General features: G+C 45.7%; 1 protein-coding gene across 4 annotated transcripts in view; it reads right to left on the bottom strand.

Moving 5' to 3' along the window:
* The window catches only part of LOC121714218 (microphthalmia-associated transcription factor-like), a 41,620-nt gene that overhangs the window by 5,324 nt on the left and 17,058 nt on the right, over window positions 1–19,238 (bottom strand). For all 4 annotated transcript variants that reach the window (XM_042099486.1, XM_042099487.1, XM_042099489.1 and 1 more), the window contains exons 2-4: window positions 15,077–15,332; window positions 1,575–1,817; window positions 1,366–1,461 (exon numbers count right to left, since the gene is read on the bottom strand). In XM_042099486.1, coding sequence (XP_041955420.1) covers window positions 1,366–1,461; window positions 1,575–1,817; window positions 15,077–15,332 — 595 coding nt within the window. The remainder of the gene's footprint in view (window positions 1–1,365; window positions 1,462–1,574; window positions 1,818–15,076; window positions 15,333–19,238) is intronic.

Raw genomic sequence — 19,238 nt, 5'->3', positions numbered from 1 at the left:
TCCCATGTTGAAAGGCACAACATTATTTGTCACTGGTGTATCGGTCATCTTCATATGGTAAATCTTGGAAGCTTGTCAGTAGTCTATCGCTTTTCCATATTTACTGAGTACTGGACATTTGGGTGACACACACACTAAGAACTCTGATCATGCACTCTGATCTGAATGATGTTGCTCAACTTCTGGCATTTCCAGAGGAGTGTATCTCAGTGCTGCCGTGCAGATGGCGTTGGCTGGTACGGCCCACAGCTGGCGCAGAGGCAGCTGGTACGGCCCACTGCTGGCGCAGAGGCAGCTGGTACGGCCCACAGCTGGCGCAGAGGCAGCTGGTACGGCCCACAGCTGGCGCAGAGGCAGCTGGTACGGCCCACAGCTGGCGCAGAGGCAGCTGGTACGGCCCACAGCTGGCGCAGAGGCAGCTGGCACGGCCCACTCGTGGAGGTAATGAGCGGGACGACAGAGCGGGACGACAGCGCGGGACGACAGAGCGGGACGACAGCGCGGTCTCACTCCCTCCAGGTGTTGATTGGGACGAGACGCTCCACATGGTCTTTAATTAGGCCCCAACACTGATGTATGATCTCACAGCAGAGCCCACAACGCCTTCACTAAAGAGACGACTTCCAGCAGTCTCCACTGTGTGCATACAGCACCACACAGGGACCGTGCTTACAGCACCACGCAGGGACTGTGCTTATACAGCACCACGCAGGGACTGTGCTTATACAGCACCACGCAGGGACCGTTCTTATACAGCACAGCACCACGCAGGGACCGTGCTTACAGCACCACGCAGGGACTGTGCTTATACAGCACCACGCAGGGACTGTGCTTATACAGCACCACGCAGGGACTGTGCTTACAGCCACTTCAGTGTCCTGCTTATGAGGCGTATCCCAATTTGAATCATATTTGGGATATGGTGTTTACATGAACACAGAGAAACCTGCTCATTAATGTCCCTGTATACACGATGAATACTAGTATCCCAGGTACCAAGAATAATGTTCTACCCTGCATGTCCAGCATCTGTCTGGGATAAGGTGTATACATGGAACAGTATTCCAATTGCTTTTGGAGTACTCCAGCTAGCATTGGATTTCTCAAAAGCGGGATAAGGGCTTCTCTGGCGTTCTAAAATCGGAATATGATGTTCCGCTGATGAACACAAAACCGGGATACCTCACAATCTTAGTCATAAGCAGGTTTCTGGAGTGATATTTACGCATGTAAACGCATTCTATGAGCAGAACACTGAGAACACTGAGAGCGTGGGGGGGGGGGGGGGGTGTGTGCAGGGGGTGAGTGGATAGTGGTGGTGGTGATGGGGGGGGGGGGGGGGCAGGGGGTGAGCGGATGTTTTACCGAGTTGCCCATCTGAAGCCCCGGATCCATAAGTCCGAGGATTTCATCGTTGTAACTGGACTCCAAGCTAATGATGTCATCAATGACATCGTCCATCTGGAATTACAAATACAATATGTGACACATTTACAGTTAAACAATTCATGATTTATAGGCATTATTTCCCTTTCTATCCCTGTGTGTGTATCATGTTGTGTGTGTGTCCGTACCTCCTTCTCTGTAGAGTTGAGGGTCAGCAGGGCCATAGGGCTGTTGGGGGCGCTGTTGCCCGGCCCGGGAGGCATGCCCCCGTGATCCGCTCCCTGGTTGGGGCAGGGCAAGCTGACCGCCTGGGACCCGAGCTTGCTCAGGCTCACACACGAGTGCTGGGTGGTGGACAGGTACGCTTTCACCTGCTGCCGCTGAGCCTGCTGGATGTGGTACTTGGTAGGGTTCTCTAGGTGTGTGTTCACCTGACGGAGTGTGAGAGAGAGAGAGAGAGCGAGAGAGAGAGGAGTTAAGTCGACTTAAAGATACAAATTACTGTTCACAGAAACAAAATCTGAATATCAAACAATTGTGATCATGTAGTATGTAGAACAATTCTGTCAACTTCTCATGAAAAATAGCAGTGTTGCTTTTTCCTAATACAGTCAGCTTTGCAGATAAAAGATTGCTGGAAAGCTAAATCAATGATAGGCACCCCATTCAGCACTCAATATAGATACAATTCAAAACAACGAATTAAAAGCTATTGGAAATCATTTCAAGACAAAAAGTCACAACTAAACTGAACACAACAATATTTAGGAATTCAATATTCAATTCATAATTCTAGAATATTAATCAATGAGTCTCTATTACCACTACAATCATAGATATTTGTATCTATGACTACAATAATATATCTGAATCAATGTTAATGATGACAGAAGTAATTTCTTCAAATAGTTTCCGGCAAAAATAAATCAATTCAGCCAGACCTGATAGTAGTGACGGTAGGACTCGAGCATCTCCATCATCCTTCAGAGTTTTAAACGAAGAAAATCCGGCCGTAATCCAAGAGCAACTAGCAGCATATGCCAAACGCTGTCACTGAATTCTTTAACTCTTCACAACATTGCAAACAAATGTTGAGAATCCTCGTCATTCAAGACGCTTTTAAAGGCCAAGAAACCCATTCGCTATGCACTAATCGGACCGAATAGGAGATACAAAGGAGTCGTTTAAAACTCTGTGTTGGTCCATACAAGTGATCAATTTATGGCTTTATGGCCCCCTCTGACGCTATCCCCCACAACTGACGCTCTTTTTTACACGAGGCAACTTGTCTGCAAATTGACACTTGCCTCAGGACAGGAACACAGACAAACAAACACCAATTCTTAAATTGTGAGAAAAAAAGATAATGGTAGCCTAGCTATAATGTAGAGGAATTTGAGCTCAACCATACACCATAGGTTTCTATTGCAATTTTCTTCCTTGAGACAATTTATGGGATAATTGCTACTGACCGGTTGCGATAAAGTATACTAGCCCATTTTTTTTAAAAAGGACGCACTTATTGCTCCTAAATCGCCTAATGTTTTTAACAAGTGCCGTTGCAACAGTTGCCGTTATAGTAATAATATCAACGCATAATTGGCATGCGTTTCAGCAAATCCTAAACATTAGTCTTCTTTTTGAACGACAAGTACGGGGATGTTCTTTTGGTTGTATCAGAGAATGTCTAATAAGACGGGCTCTGGTTGTATGTGCAGATGTTCAAACTCACACGCGGAAAAGCATGCGTTAGCATTCAAGGAAGCTGTTGTTTACCCTGAAGTCGCTATAAGTAGGAGTCACAACGCTATGGATTTCAATAAATTCACCAAAGTAGCCTGTTTAGCCTATCCCTTCAAACAACCATCAACCGAAATGCTAAGGTAGGCTACTGTATAGGAGTAAACGGGGCAGTGTTAACGCAGCCTGCTCTAAACTCACACGCTGATCAGAAGTGTGAGATATTATAGAACAGTGGTGATTGCAAGTTAGTCTGCAACTTTTTGCTGTTTTCAGGCAGAATATAATTTGCTATATTCCCATTTGCCACAAGGAATAACGGACACGTTTTCAAGTAGGCCTAAGGCTAAGTTATTAAGTAGGTTATGACGCATACCCGCATATGGTCCCGCATATGGACTCTGATGTACATTTATTCTTTAGCAACTTCACCTTTCTGTTAAATGATTGAACGCGTTTCTATGTTTAACTCTGGCGGAGTTATTTTGGGCGCTTCCCTGCACGATGTCTCATCACAAGACAGTTAACTCTCATCACAAGGCACTTAACTTGTGATAACACAGCCAGTTACACAGTTACCAGGGTGGTGACTAGACCAGGTCAGTCTGCAGGAGGAGGCCGGCTTAGTCCAGCCCGAGGCCAAGCAGAGAACTCGAGGTGTAAAAAGAATCACACACATGATAATAATGGTTTCACAACTCATGGGCATTGGGTTTAGCAGACACTTTTGTCCAAAGCCACATACAAATAACAACAATACAATAGTTAAATTTAACAGTAAACAATTTAAAAAGTTGGTAAGACTACATTAAGGAGAATAGCAATAATAAACAATAACAATTCACAATAGCCTAATGAAATAAACAAATACTATATTACACAAACCAAACCATAACACATAAAATGCTTATTAAACTAAGTGCATGTTGAACAGATATGCCTTTAGACCCCTCTTGAAAGACCCAAAACTAAAGTAAACTATCTATGAACATTTCTGTGACAAGTGTGAACAAAAAACGAAACAGCTGACCACAGTGGTGGATTAGCATTCTTCCACATCACACAACCCTTTTCCAAACGTTATTTTCCGACCACTTCCTCCATATTAGACACTGATCTTTACCCTCTGACTTGTCACACTGGGTGATCTATGGAAGTGGCGATTAAACAAATCTAAATCAAGAAAGAAATGTGTACTTATCAATTCATTAAACCTTACTCACAATGCCTTGTACTTACACTAGATTAACTACTTGCTCAAAAATGTGACCTCCATTGGGCATAATCCAGTTATGGATTATATAACTCAATCTGCAGCACAGAAATTGAAATGCATTGTATTTCCACAAACTCACAAAAGCAACTCTTCCACAACATCACTGCACATGTGCAACTCACAAAAGCAACTCCTCCACAACACTCACTGCACATGTGCAACTCACAAAAGCAACTCCTCCACAACACTCACTGCACTTGTGCAACTCACAAAAGCAACTCCTCCACAACACTCACTACACATGTGCAACACTGTCTCACACTCTGGGGTGCGATGGGTGCAGGAGCAGCAGACATGATCAGCTCCAGTTGAAAACGTTTCATAATGGCCATTAGTAATATCAACATGCCTTAACCTGCTAATCGGCCCAGACCGGCCAGACTCGGGAGAGTAAATGGTGCGGAATGTACACTCGGAGCATTCCTGCCGTCTATCCCAGGCAGGCCGAGACACAGGTCAGCGCTCCTGGAGTCTACTGACCCATGGAGGACACGGATGGCATGATTAGAGACACACATCAGCGCACATCACACCGATTTCACTCGACCGTGTGTGTGTGTGTGTGTGTGTGTGTTCTGTTGTAGCTATCGCAGGTTTAACCAGTGTGTGTGTGTGTGTGTGTGTGTGTGTGTTCTGTTGTAGCTATCGCAGGTTTAACCACTGTGTGTGTGTGTTTGTGTGTGTCTGTGTGTGTGCCTGTGTGTGTGCATGCGTTTGTGCCTGTGTGTGTGCCTGCGTTTCGTTTGTGCCTGTGTGTGTGTATCTTTGTGTCTTTGTGTGTGTACCGCCTTCCTCTCTCTGACGCCAGATGAGGACAAGTTCAAGAGCAATGTTAACAGTTCACCCGAGTCTCCAACAGGAAGAGAAATGAGAGCCGTCATGTACCATTGTACGTCATGTGGTCTCTGGTCAAATGAACAGCATCCATATCTGTTTCACTTTTAGAGAAAAGGTGCAGACGTATGAGTCTGTGGTGCTGCTCCAGTACGGCTCGGGGGCGTCTACTAGGGTGTATGCCTTGAAGCATAACCGTCATTTGATTGGTTGGTTCTTTGCATTGCTGTCCGTTGGTGCAGCGAATGTTGAACCCCACGCTGCTACTGCTCTATACAGTACAATATGAACCCCACGCTGCTACTGCTCTATACAGTACAAGTAGATAGATAGATAGATAGATAGATAGATACTTTATTGATCCCTAGGGGAAATTCAAGGTCACAGTAGCATATAGACATACACACACACATTCACTAACAGCAGAAAAAGTAATTAAAAGTATATAATATAAAAAAACACAACTAAGCAATAAGGACTGTAGAAGATAAAGAATATACTAAATATACTAAAATACAAATTATATAACTAACTAACTAACTAACTAAATAAATAAATAAATAAAGTAATATGAACCCCACGCTGCTACTTAGGCAGTCGTGGCCTACTGGTTAGGGTGTGTGTGTGTGTGTGTGTGTGAGTACGTGTGTGTATGTGGCCGTGGCCTACTGGTTAGGGCTTCGGGCTTGTAACCAAAGGGTTGCCGGTTCGATCCCCGACCAGTAGGAAAAATGTGGGCGGGGGAAGTGGTTGAGTGTGACAGAGTGCAGCGCATCTGTCACGGACAAAGGCAGTTTTCCCGCTGCAGCACGAACAATGACGTTTGTTGGAGTGAATATGAAAGCCCATGTATTACGATATGTGTCTGGTTATAACATTGATTGATGACATGTGAAGTTGTGTGTGTGTGTTTAAGACCCGCTGTGTGTCAAAAAGCAAAGGTAATTCCACACAGGAACATGTTTATGTGAGTGTATGTACGGGAAATGAGACGCAATATGCGTCGGCCCGACTGTAGCATATTCTATCTGAAAGGTAATGTAAGCGATAAGCGCACATTTTTAACATCAATGCTTACTAGCCGATAGAGAGAAATGTTAGGTCTGTATGTGGAGATATGTATTAACATGCTTACCTGTTGCCTGCTTGTAGTGTCTTCCGGGTATGGGAGCAAACTGAGGTGCAGGGCATGGAGAACTTTTGCGCGTTCTTTTCGCGCTTTGAAGTGAGAAGCGCTCATTGGAGCAGGGGTGTCTAGACGGTTTATATTTGTTTCCTTAATGAGGTTTTGTTGAGCATGATCGTAAGTGCACATGAATGTTTCTTAGTAATGTGTATTACCTTGATGTTGTGTTGGCCAAAATATAATGCGTGCGTGTTAATTGATTTATATCGTTACATGGTAGAGACCTGTGTTTTAAATGGGGGCTGTTTAGCTCAGACAGGAGATTTCCTCTGTAGCGAGATGTCATGCCAAAAGACCTCAGAGGTAGGCCTAGTTATGCGTGGGCATCGTCCCTGTGTTTATTTCTTATTTTGACTAAGTGTTTCTTTGTTTGCCATCATTGTTTTGTTTTTGTATTAACCTGCCGGCAGCCTAACAAAAAATATTAATAAAAGAAAAGCCTTTTGACTACAACGCAGCATTTGTACATCCTTCAGTCTGACCCACCATCCGCTCGGGCGCACTCCTTTACATGAGCACTGCTCTCCCATGCCCACATCCACGGCTGAAGTGCCCTTGAGCAAGGCACCTAACCCCTCACTGCTCCCCGAGCGCTGTAGATGGAAGCTCACTGCTCCGGGTTAGTGTGTGCTTCACCTCACTGTGTGTACACTGTGTGCTGAATGTGTTTCACTAATTCACAGATTGGGATAAATGCAGAGACCAAATTTCCCTCACAGGATCATAAGAGTATATATACTTATACTTACTTATACTACTCCTCTACACAAAGCATGAAGGGGGACGCTACAAAGTGGTTTAGTCCAGCAGTCAGTTACATATTTGGATGACTATATATTTGAACTAAGTCCATGTTAATCTGTCTGACTAATTCAGACGGGTAACTACTCAGTAGTAGCACATCTCACACTTCTACTGCAGCATGTCCCAACTGTTTACTCCAATAATATTCCATCCCAGATCCCATGATAGAGATCCTGAGTTTGTAATTCAAACAACATGCTGTTTACTGTAGTGCAGACCCAAGGTAAGTCCTGGAAATGTGGTTGAGGAATAAGGCTTGTCTGTTGAGTGCTTGATGAAAGTCTAAGTGAATAATGTAGTCAACAGTACGCAAGCCATCCTCTGGTTCACTTGTAGCACAGATGTACTGTATCTGGCAGTAATGAGGCACCTCTGCACTGACTGAGAGAGATTACAGAGGTCTTGTGAAAAATGAATACAGCAGCAACAGGGCTCCGAACCGGTTCAAGGAACGAAAACTGAAAACGAACAGAATTTTACGGAATTTTACGAGGAGCGGAAACGGAAACGAAAACAAAATGGTCTTCAACTGTTCCGGAACAGAAACGTTATTCTGAAATCCACAAAACCGGTTAATAACGGTTTTTGATCGTCGTCTATATAACAGTCTAATAATTTGATTTCTGCAGTTTGAAAAAAAAAAAAACACAAATAAATGGACCTTTGGTCCAAATGTGTATTTTGTCTTGCTGTTCTTAGGCCAGCTCGTAGCGTAGGCTACTGAAACTCATTTGGAAATTGTTTGTAGCCTATGCGTAATAGCCTATTTTGCCTGTCCACGCCTTGTCGTTTTAAAGTCGGGATTTAAAATGTTTGCGCAATTATAGCCTATTCTATGTAGAAGAGTTAAACGGGAAATTTGAGATAGGCCTTGTCAGCAACAGACAGGTTCGTTTATAAACAGGGTTGGAATTATAGCGCAAGCCTTTGAAGATCTCCATATGGATAAAACTTAGGCTACAACCAGGTAAGGAGTTTAGCACGTATCCAGAAATATTTTTGATAAGAAATTATTTATATGCATACAGTAGGTTAGGCCTACAGTAAGTCTGTAGGCTATGGGATGGATAGCCCATCTGAATGTTTTTGGATGCCGCCTGTGATTTATTATTTTTGGGCATAGCTACGGTATAGGCTAAATCAAGGGGTAATAATGAGTACGTCTATTCTAAGGTAAAGTCCACAAAAATTGACTTGATAGGCCGCCAAACACTGCCGGAACTTTAAGAACGAACGATATTTTGCGTTCCGAACCGGTTCAGGACCGATATGTTGGTGGCGGAACGCATGCAAGAACGAAAACGTTAAACATAGGCCTACGTGAACCGTTCGGAACGGAACGTTTGAAAAATAATTTCGTTTTCAAGCCCTGAGCAGCATGTTGATTTCCACAGAGAAAACACGAAAATACAGTAGGTGATTACATAATGCAATAAATACAATGAAATATGTGATTACATAATGCCATAAATACAATGAAATCTCAAAGATCCTAAACAAGATAGCCAGTGGGTTTGCTCTGTGATGTCACCTTTCTAGATACGTGCGAAGCTGCAGAGCGATGCAGTGCCACCACTACGTACCACTGACCGCTCCACACAATCATGCCCACGAGCCTGAAGAGAGCAAAGCCGCAGTTGGCATGAGAGAGGAAGTGGACACTGGGGATTTCCCCGAGTAGGTCATCTGCTCCAACACTGCTGCATGGTGGGTGGTGGTGATCTTCTCCAACACTGCTGCATGCTGGGTAATGGTCATCTTCTCCAACACTGCTGCATACTGGGTAATGGTCATGAGGCACGGGGTCATATGCTCCAACACTACTGCATGCTGGGTAATGGTCATATGCTCCAACACTACTGCATGCTGGGTAATGGGCATGAGGGGGTCATCTGCTCCAACACTACTGCATGCTGGGTAAGGGTCATATGCTCCAACACTACTGCATGCTGGGTAATGGTCATATGCTCCAACACTACTGCATGCTGGGTAGTGGGCATAAGGGGGTCATATGCTCCAACACTACTGCATACTGGGTAATGGTCATATGCTCCAACACTACTGCATGCTGGGTAGTGGGCATGAGGGGGTCATATGCTCCAACACTACTGCATACTGGGTAATGGGCATATGCTCCAACACTACTGCATGCTGGGTAGTGGGCATGAGGGGGTCATATGCTCCAACACTACTGCATACTGGGTAATGGGCATATGCTCCAACACTACTGCATGCTGGGTAAGGGTCATATGCTCCAACACTACTGCATGCTGGGTAATGGTCATATGCTCCAACACTACTGCATGCTGGGTAGTGGGCATGAGGGGGTCATATGCTCCAACACTACTGCATACTGGGTAATGGGCATATGCTCCAACACTACTGCATGCTGGGTAGTGGGCATGAGGGGGTCATCTGCTCCAACACTACTGCATGCTGGGTAAGGGTCATATGCTCCAACACTACTGCATGCTGGGTAATGGTCATATGCTCCAACACTACTGCATGCTGGGTAGTGGGCATGAGGGGGTCATCTGCTCCAACACTTCTGCATGCTGGGTAATGGGCGGGGGGGGGGGGGGGGGGGGGTCATATGATCCAACACTACTGCAGTTAGCAAAATGCAGTTAGCGTCTAACCAGAAGTGCAAAAAAGTAGAAAAATGCAATGTGAACAGTCTAGACAGGTAGTGCAGTATGAATAGTCTAGACAGGTAGTGCAGTGTGAACAGTATAGACAGGTAGTGCACTGTGAACAGCAGACACGGGGGAGTCAAAATTTTTAGGACTTGAGACTTGCTTGATCAACATGTATAAAAGACGACTTGACTTTGACTTGCTATTCATGACTTAAGACTTGACTTTGACTTGAGACAAATGACTTGAAATGACTTGACTTTTTTTTTTTCCATAGATATTAAGGAGTTAACTTTACGATTTACGACCTGTCATTGTTACCAAGTGATGTGACAGACCAACAGCAAGTGCCAGATCAAATGAGACAGACTGAGGTAACTTGCAAATATGGAAGGCCCTACTTTTATACCAAAACATAATAAAGTTTGGTTAGCCAGTCACAGATGAAGTATCTGACAACTCAAAGAAAAAATGAACAGCATTCTGTACGGTCTGCAGTGCGCAAATTAGCAACATAACCACCACCACGTCAGAAGTTAGTCATGTTAGAAACCTAACATTGAGTTTGAGGCATGTTAAGAGTTGGCTGTGAATCGATTATGCTTTTTAGTTAACAGGATATTAGGTTAAAATGTGTGAAATGGCAAAGTGAAAAATTTTCTTGTCTAATCTTGATATGCTAGCAAAAACGTTGACAATTTAAGGCCATGTGGCCTAAAGCAAGCCACTCTCTTTCTCTCTTCCTCTTGAACACGTCCGTTCCTGTCCCATACGTTACAGCCTAGTAGTATGATATGATATAGCATTGAGGGTCCTAAACCCTCCTAAACCTAATGTATCACCGTCGCGCTTGTCAAAGTTTGGCAGTGAAATTGCTTGTATTCTGGCTTACAGTAAAACCCACTTCACTTCTCTTCAAATCCCCTTCACACTTAAATTGGAGTGCAGAAACTGATAAGGCATCGAGAAGTCGAGAAATCCCCGTCAGTTTGGGCTGCAGCACAAGCCAGGCCTCTGATGGGCGGCCCATGAGCAGCCGCGGCCGAGGCCCTGGGGCAGTAGCCTCTCTTGCGGTCAGAAGTCAATGACACAGCTCCCCATCCCCCCTCTGAGGGGGAGACAACAAAGACGCATCTCTTCTGATGCCCCTCCACGGCGGCAGCACGCTCTCTTTAGATGTCCCGCTGTGCCCCTGGCCACAGAATCTGACCCTCCCAACAACTCACACAAACTGAAAGGCGGACTTTGTTTGTGTTAGAGAAAAAATGATTGTGGCACTTGCATAAAAGAGGTTTGCAGTGGAAACTAATGTCAATATTAGCTGCATCAATAAAACATATGTACTGACACCATTATCTTAGGAGGGCCAACCTCCTCAACAAGACCACTGTCCCCCTCAGCAGTCTCTCCACAGAACACCACATTATATTCATATCAAAACAGTAAACATCACTGCCTTATATTCATATCAAAACAGCAAACATCACTGCCTTATACTCATAGTATAGAGGAGGAGACTACAGGGCACTGGTGTAGTATAGAGTGACCAGAACCATATTTCGTGCAATAGCATTTAAATCACACACACACACACACACACACACACACACACACACACACAGACACAGACACACACACACACACACACACACACACACACACACACACACACACACACAAGCTGTGTGCTGAAATAATAAATATGTGCCAATTCATATTTTATACTTTATACTGTACGTGAATGTGTGTATTTTTTAATTGTGTTCACATTTCTTCTCTGTGACAGAGCTAGTTGTCATCACAGTATGGCAGATGAAGGAGTTATGCATGTTTCTGCATGGATGTTTCTCAGAATAGCCAAGCCAACACATTCTCCCTGGCCAGCTGAAACAATGAGGCTTTTGTTTTATTTTCTTAAAAGCATGAACTCCAGCATTGTCCAGCCATCCAGAGGTCCCTCCCACCCCACACAGCTACGCGGCCTCCTCAGGTACTGAGGCTGTTTGGATGAGTAGAGAAAGCTACATACAAAACACTAAACACTCACCCTTATCTCTAAAGAGCATCCACATTAAACAGACGCCGCAGAAAGTCACGCTAACATGTCAAAAGGAGCAGAGTGGCGTCTGTCAAAACCATAATCACAGGCAGCTGACTTCAATTTGGTTGCTTTCTGCTAGCCAACCTTAGACAATAGGGTGGCAGGCCTGGAAGGTCACCTTTCCAGATCTTTTCTTTGCCAGTCGCCTTCTAGCCTTGATGCCATCCGCTGTGGAACAGCCCTGTTCTCGCTCATTGTTCTTTCTTTAGAAATGTCAGTAATTGGCGAGAATCCCTCGCTTAAAGCTAATAACAATGTCCAAGTCTCAGGATATGATCCTCCATTCATTTGAAAGAAGTGTGCTTTCCCCTCCTCCGCCGTGCTCAAATACGCTGTGGAATGAGAGCGGCGCTGCTAATTAGCAGCATTCTTGCCTGCATTAGCGTGCGGCGTGCGCTAAAACTGTGCTTGCCTTTGTCCAGATCCCTAAACTGATCTCCTACTTATTTCTCAAAGGGTCAGGGGTCACTTGGCTAATTAAGGGACCAATCAGTCTTTAGACAAACTCATCTGAACTTAATGTTTTCACTTTTGAGGTCCAGTGGCTCTGCCTGGTACCCCTAAGCTAATTTTACGTAGCTTTGTGAGGGTCCTGCTAATCTAACAGGCCGGCCCAGCCACACAGCACTGGGCAGGAACTGAGCTCTTATTTTGGTCATTCAGTCAATGAAAAATGCCCATAAGCTCCTCCCGTGCAAAACCCCCCCAGAAGTCCAGAAAAAGGTCTCCCTCTTGTCACCTCTCCTGCCACACTAAGAGCGCTAAAGACATAAGCTCTGTTTGTCTTCTATGAGTGCTGCTATTGTTTCAGCTAACGTATGTTTTTTTAGCGCTCAGTGACTACTCAACGCGCCGAGCCATGTCTACAGCAAGGCCTCTGATAAGCTTTGAGGCGGAAGAAAATCCTTCGGTCATGAACCAAGTGAGTAGAGCTGAGTAGAGCCGAGTAGAGCCGAGTAGAGTGCTTTAAGTAGAGCCGAGTAGAGCCGAGTAGAGCCGAGTAGAGTGTTTTAAACAAGTAAGTAGAGCCGAGTAGAGTGTTTTAAACAAGTAAGTAGAGCCGAGTAGAGTGTTTTAAACAAGTAAGTAGAGCCGAGTAGAGCCGAGTAGAGCCGAGTAGAGTGTTTTAAACAAGTAAGTAGAGCCGAGTAGAGCCGAGTAGAGTGTTTTAAACAAGTAAGTAGAGCCGAGTAGAGTGTTTTAAACAAGTAAGTAGAGCCGAGTAGAGCCGAGTAGAGTGCTTTAAGTTGCCTCTATAGTGGATATTGGCCCAGCCCTTCCACACAGGCCCCTAATAAATAGAGCACTAACCAGAAGCACTAACTAACTAAAACAAAACTAACTCAAATAGAGCACTAACCAGAAGCACTAACTAACTAAAACAAAACTAACTCAAATAGAGCACTAACCAGAAGCACTAACTAACTAAAACAAAACTAACTCAAATAGAGCACTAACCAGAAGCACTAACTAACTCTTAACTAAACCCCCTTAATGTTCCCTTGCCCACCACTGCTTACATCATAAAGACTATCATATTTTATACAGTTATATCATTTCAATATAGCAAATGCCAATCAGAAGTGTCACATTGATAGGGCTATTGTCCATTACAAATATAATATACATATAATATGTAATAATAGAATAGAATAGAATAGAATTTAATAATATACCGTGTTATTGCTACAAACTGTACGTGATGAATACCCAGACAAGTACCAAACAGACAGAAACACACCTGCAGAAATGACTACAGTGGTCAACTTCCTGGAATGCATGAAGTAATAACTAAATCTCACATCCAGAACAAATACTGTATCCACTAGTTCTTGAGCAGTAATGGATATCCACTAGCTCTTGACCAGTACTGGATATCCACGCGCTATTAACAATTTAACTGAACTCTGCAGATACAAATCAGATGCTGACGTGACAACTAAATCAACACAATTCCATTTGGAGATGCTTCTGAACTTATTAGCAATTCTAAATGAATAATATTTAATTAGGCCTGCTTACGCTCTCAACAGAAAGAGTTGCATCGAGAAATCGTCACTTTCAGTGCTTCCAAAAGCCCAAGAAAAAGACAATAGTGCTACAAGAAGTCCCTCTACAGATGAGTTCAGAGCTAAAGTCCCTCTACAGATGAGTTCAGACCGCGCTGAAGTCCCTCTACAGATGAGTTCAGAGCTGATTCAGACCGCGCTAAATGCGCTAAATGCGCTAAATGCCACCTGTTCAGAACTGTCCCAGTATGTCAGTGGCGATCTAGAGGAAAAGAACTGAAACGGCCGAGCTTACCAGACAGGATGTGCAGGATGCGCCCTCAGATGTGCGGCTGTTTTGGGGAGTAATTATCCCAGTGTGTCTGGAGGACCGGCGCTGAGGCTCCTCTCCCACCGCACCCCACCCCACCCGCACCCCACCCCACCGCACCGGCCAACACACACCCAAAGCCATGAGAAGACGTGAAAGTAGCTGAGCAAATAGGATTAAAGACGCTAAATCCAAAAGGCTGCACAGCATGCATTAAAGAGGAATTCTCTGGGGAAACATAATCCCTATGTGCATTTAACACACTTCACTCTCTCCTCCTACCCTCACACACCCTCACACACCCTCACACACACACACACACCTCCTCGGTCTTTCTCTTGTCTTTTCTCAAGCACATATATCACAACACGACCATGTCCTGCAGACTTGCACATGTCCACAATTAAGGCATTAAGTCACTGCCCACACTGCTCACTGGCCAGCAGACAAAGCCCAAGAACCCACCCATATCCAGAACCCCCATACCCAGAACATACCCACAACACACCCATACCCACAACCCACAGGCCTCGGCAAGCTTGGCATGACCCACTGAACTGGTCTACAGCATCACACACACACACACAGGTGTCGATGCCCTCTAGGTCTGTCCAGTCAGTATGTATGTTATGTCTGTCTAGTCAGTATGTATTTGTTGTTGTTTACCCAGTCAGTATGTATTTGTTGTTGTTTACCCAGTCAGTATGTATTTGTAGTTGTATGTATTTGTAGTTGTTTACCCAGTCAGTATGTATCTGTTGTTTTCCAGTCAGTATGTATCTGTTGTTGTTTACCTTCAGCACCTCCATGGGCACCTGGGCAGAGGAGGGCAGGCCGGGCGAAGCCGTCACGTTGATGGCGGGCGTGTGTCCAGCGTTGGGCGGCCGGGCGTAGGGCGAGGAGGCGGAGTTGGCCTGGCGGCGCTGGAGCTCGCGACGTTCCTGCTCTTGTAGCTGCTCCCTCATCAGCTGCTGCCGCAGGAGCACACGCGAGCTCACGCTGGACGCACTCACCGGGGGCCTGGACGCGCCATGCTGCTCACACGGAGTACTGCACCAGCCACCGCACCACAGAGAGAGAGAGAGAGGGAGGGAATGGACAGAGTTAGATGATGTACACCACAGAGAAATAAACGTGGAGAAAGAGAAAGAATGTAAGAAGAAAGAGAAGAGGAGAGAGAGGAAGAGAGAGAGAGAGAGAGAGAGGGAGAGAGAGAGAGGGAGAGAGAGAGAGAGAGGGAGAGAGGGGAGAGAGAGAGAGAGAGAGAGGGAGAGAGACCAGGGGGGAGGAGAGAGACCAGGGGGGAGTTCAGGAAAAGCACAAACACAGTGCTAGGTGCTCCCTCCGTAATTCAATTATTCTGAGACGTCCAAATTTAATTGGCGCAGTAATGAGCAAGAGTGTGCTTAGGGGGACAGGTTGTTAAAGCATGAGGTTAAAACACACACAAGCATGCACACATGCACGCACGCACCCACAAGCATGCACGCACACGCACGCACGCACCCACAAGCATGCACGCACACGCACGCACGCACGCACAAGCATGCACGCACACGCACGCACGCACGCACGCACGCACCCCACACACACACACACGCCCCGCCCGACGTGCACACACACAGCAGTCAGCCTCAGCTGGAAGCAGAAGTGTGAGGAGTTGTGTTAAGATGCAGAAATTGAGGAGTTACTGTGACATTTCTCAACTGCAGGATTATTATAGTCAATTTCAACAACCACCAGAAATATCCCACTTTATGAAATATCCCACTTATAAAATATCCCACTTTATGAAATATCCCACTTTATGAAATCAGTTTTAAAGAGAGTAATAAAATTAAATCAGTTTTAAAGAGAGTAATAAAATTAAATCAGTTTAAAAGAGAGTAATAAAATTAAATCAGTTTTAAAGAGAGTAATAAAGAACTAGCTCATGTTTACACATCTGCACATACTGTAGTCAAGACATGAACAAACAGAGCCGTTTGATTGGTCATTCAGGGCGACATGTAAAGGCGCTGGATGTTTAGTATCTCCTTCTCTCTCTCACTAGGGGGACTCTACACCAAACGCCACCATTCATCTCCAGGAATCCACTCTGATTTGTGAACAGCACAAAAGAATCCTGTGGGTGTGTTCACAGCCCAGTGGAGAAATGGAAAAAAACTAAGAAAGAATGAAAAGGAACAAAAGAAACAGGAAGGTGTTTCAAAATGCTTAGCGCGCACACACACACACACACACACACACACACACACACACACACACACACACACACACACAGTTTCAGTTCCCCACCTCGTTAGGTTTGGAGAGCGGCCCTCCAGACACAAACCCCCACGTACCCAAAATACGGAGGAGGGTCCGGCGGTGGTGCGAGCTGTCAGCCTGAAGTGCGGCGCGGCCCACTGATCCTTTTGATACAGTGTGTGTGTGTGTGTCTGTGTCTGTGTGTGTGTGTCTGTGTCTGTGTGTGTGTGTGTGTGTGTGTGTGTGTGTGTGTGTGTGCACAGGCCCTTCAGCCAGCACGTCCAGCCAAGCGGCTGTGTTCTGATCGCACTAATTAACCAGCCCCAGTCCAGTCACCCCACACACACACACACACACACACACACACACACATACATAACCAGGCCCAGTCCGGTCAAACCACACACACACACACACACACACACACACACACACATACATAACCAGGCCCAGTCCAGTCAAACCACACACACACACACACACAAATAACCAGCCCCAGTCTAGTCACACCACACACACACACACACATAACCAGCCCAGTCGAGTCACACCACACACACACACACACACACACACACACACACATAACCAGTCCAGTCCAGTCACACCACACACACACACACACACATAGCCAGGTCCAGTCCAGTCAAACCAGCTCCTCTAATCCCTACCTGTCTCATTGGGAATAATCTCATGCCTGACCGCCCCACTCACTCACATAGCGCCGCTGGACAACTGAGACAAACAACAGGACAAGTGGATTTCAAAGGCGTCGGACAAAAGGCCTGTTACATGGTTCGGACAGGACAAACACAGGACAGGGCAAACACAGGACAGGGCAAACACAGGGGACTTGATATCAAAGGCCTGTTATGCGTCGGACAGGGCAAACACAGGGGACTTGATTGCTTACTATAGAAAGATAAGTTGTGAGATTTCAGCACTAAATCCACACAGCCTTGATGAGAACTATAGGCTGAGCAGAGCAGTGCATTATGGGCCAGAGCAAACCCACTTTCATCTGTCACACAGGGAACCAACATGAGGAAGGAAAGCTGTCCGCCCAGAGGAACAGTGCAGGGGGTAACGTCTCAACTGCCCCAGAACAGCAGTGCAGGGTTAACGTCTCAACTGCCCCAGAACAGCAGTGCAGGATTAACGTCTCAACTGCCCCAGAACAGCAGTGCAGGATTAACGTCTCAACTGCCCCAGAACAGCAGTGCAGGATTAACGTCTCAACTGCCCCAGAGGAACAGTGCAGGGGGTAACGTCTCAACTGCCCCAGAACAGCAGTGCAGGATTAACGTCTCAACTGCCCCAGAGAAACAGTGCAGGGGGGTAACGTCTCAACTGCCCCAGAGCGCGTCCATATTTTCCTTTTTTTCCTTCACAAAGTGATTATGGGTCTGTCTGGCACAAGTGAATCATCTTCTCTGACAAACCCCAGCTTTGAGAGAGCAGTCGCTGACTTCCCCAGTACTGAACCACTGCCAGCGGAACCAAACGCAACTTCAGAGGGCCAGTCAGCTCCGACTGATGCCAATCTACTAGGGCTCCTCCCACCCAGCTCCACGGACGCCTCCCTCTGACCTCTCTTCTTTTCGGAAGTGCAGTCTCGTCACAGATGAAGCCAACATTTTCATTTCAGTTCCTTCCCTTGTATACTGATTAGTGAAATGACTTCAGTTGGTTTGGCTGCCCTTGAGGCTATGCAGGTCCATAGCATGTTCCACATGCAAACACACACACACACCCACAGAAATAAAGACACACACACACATTGCATACGCACACGCACACAGACACAGACACACACACACAGACATAAAGACAGAAACACACACACACACACACGCACACACACGCACAGATACAGACACACACACATATACACAGACACACACACACATGCACACACACACACACACGCGCACGCACACACACACACACAGACACAGACACAGACAGACAGCTCCCCTCATGGCCTGGTAAGCACAGTGTGGAGTTGTGCTTAGTAATGTATCCTGAATCCTGGCCAAGAGCATCTGACAAGGGATCACAGCAGATGAGCAGGTACACATTACTCCCTCTCTCTCTCTCCCTCTCTCTCCCTCTCTCTCTCTCTCCCTCTCCTCCCTCCCTCTCTCTGTCTCTCTCTCTCCCTCTCTCTGTCTCTCTCTCCCCCTCTCTCTCTCTCACTCTCTCCCCCTCTCTCTCTCTCTCTTTCTCTCTCTGTCAGGAAAACCTGCAGAGCACAGGAGAGAGAGAGAGAGGGAGAGTGAGAGAGAGACTTTTGACTTTTAAAACCCCTTTTATTGAACCATTGCATGGATCAAAAACCACCTTTAAAACACTACAGTATAACCCCCCCCCCCACACACACACACACACACACCCCAGTCCCCATGACATCACCACATAAATGCCAAGGCCCCATCAATAATGGAGACCAGACCCTTGTCAGTACACCATTTCTGTGAGAAATGATCCACACTGTCTGAAACTAAAAAAAAAAAACATATTCAACCCTAACCCTTGATTCACCAAAGCTTTAAACATGTCCACAAGGTTGACAATCTGGCCCTCCTCCTCCAACCGATTCCTCTTCCATATTGCCAGTTTTGCTTGGCCAATCAAGAAGTTCATGAAGGTGCACAGTTCCCTTTTGTTTTTGGAGTATTTAACCCCAAGGATGAACAGTTCCTT

The sequence above is a fragment of the Alosa sapidissima genome, chromosome 7 (genome assembly GCF_018492685.1).
Source record: "Alosa sapidissima isolate fAloSap1 chromosome 7, fAloSap1.pri, whole genome shotgun sequence".
In the NCBI taxonomy this organism is placed as follows: Eukaryota; Metazoa; Chordata; class Actinopteri; order Clupeiformes; family Clupeidae; genus Alosa; species Alosa sapidissima.
Note: the sequence above shows the minus strand (reverse complement) of the source record. Positions and strands in the feature narration are given on the sequence as shown.